We start from the raw sequence: 1,507 nt of genomic DNA, 5'->3' as shown, positions 1-1,507 counted from the left end.
ACATATCATTAATGGAATAAAATAAACAAATCCTAGATGGATTAAAATACTCATCAGTATCAATACATATCATTAATGGAATAAAATAAACAAATCCTAGATGGATTAAAATATTCATCAGTATCAATACATATCATTAATGGAATAAAATAAACAAATCCTAAATGGATTAAAATATTAAATATAATATTTCATATTAGAATAAAAACATAAAAACAATTATATGAAATGAATAGAATTAAAATATCACACGTATCACAGGTAAGCAATATCAAAATTTTTTATTCACATTTTTTTTTTTTTCTTTTTTTTCAATGAGTAATTTGTAATGTATTACATTTTGTTGTAATACCATGCGAAGAATTATTGCTTGATTTCAATGATCCCATACTTCGTTGTTGTAAAAAAATTTAACTTTTGGTTGTTGCATTGGACTGCTTGGTAATGAACCAAATCCTGAACTATCCGCTGAACCACTAGCACTTTTTAGGATTTGCCTGTAGTGGGATTTTCACAAATGCTGCATACATCGGTCATCAGAGGGGGTTATGGTTTAAAATTTGACTGTCCACAAATCAATATATGATCAATTTGTTGGTCAATAGAAGTGAAAGAATATAGCTCACGGCAATTATCCAATGTTTTCCTAAAGGTGAATTAAAAAAAGAAAGACTAAAAGAACTTAGGAATTTTATCCATTCATGAAATTTGTATTAATTTAATTATTTTCTAAATTCAAATTAATCCTATTATATTTCAAATTTTTGGAAATACTAAACGTTAAGTTATACTTATTGTAGTGTAGTTGAGAAAAAAAAAATGTTTATAGGTAAGGAAATTTTTTCATTTCTTTTTATCTATTCACATTTTTTCTTTTTTTAACTTCCATCAATTATGAAAAAGATAATGAGAATTTAAGATAACCTGATATGATCATGTCCTGCAAGTTGAGCTACATCAGATGCACAACGACCTAAATTATCACAAATTGATGGTTCAGCACCAAATCTTAGCAAAAGCATGACAATATCACGTTGTCCATTATTTGCTGCTATATTTAATGCTGTTGCACCCTAAAATTATAAAAAGTATAATTTAGAGAAAAACAAAAAAAAAAAGAACCTTAGCATCTAAAAAAAAAACTACTAATTAATAAATTATTAATTAAATAAATGATAAACCTCAGCTATTGTTTTATCAAAATTATTAAAATAAATAAATTATTCATCATTTAACCTGATAATCAATTATTAAAATAAATAAATTATTCATTATTTAACCTGATAATCAATTATTAAAATAAATAAATTATTCATTATTTAACCTGATAATCAGCAACATTTGGTGCTACTCCAATAGTTTCCAACATATAATGACAAATTTTATAATTTGATGACCAAACGGCGATCATTAATGGTGTACGACCATCTTCATCACGTGCTTCAAATTCTGCTCCATATTTCCAAACAATAGCAGCTAATTTAATATCATTTAACTGTAAATTATT

The 1,507-nt window shown here is 25.2% G+C and overlaps 1 protein-coding gene across 1 annotated transcript; it reads right to left on the bottom strand.

Annotated features, from left to right (window-relative positions):
* Positions 1-376: 376 nt before the first annotated feature.
* On the bottom strand, positions 377-1,411 carry LOAG_15521 (hypothetical protein; the record flags this gene model as incomplete). Its single annotated transcript, XM_003151011.1, has 3 exons — positions 377-497; positions 925-1,073; positions 1,325-1,411. 3 exons carry the CDS (start codon positions 1,409-1,411, stop codon positions 377-379), a joined length of 357 nt encoding a protein of 118 aa, XP_003151059.1.
* Positions 1,412-1,507: the final 96 nt, after the last annotated feature.

Source organism: Loa loa (assembly GCF_000183805.2).
Source record: "Loa loa unplaced genomic scaffold supercont3.2108, whole genome shotgun sequence".
Lineage (NCBI taxonomy): Eukaryota > Metazoa > Nematoda > Chromadorea > Rhabditida > Onchocercidae > Loa > Loa loa.
This window is presented reverse-complemented; position numbering and strand designations above follow the sequence as displayed.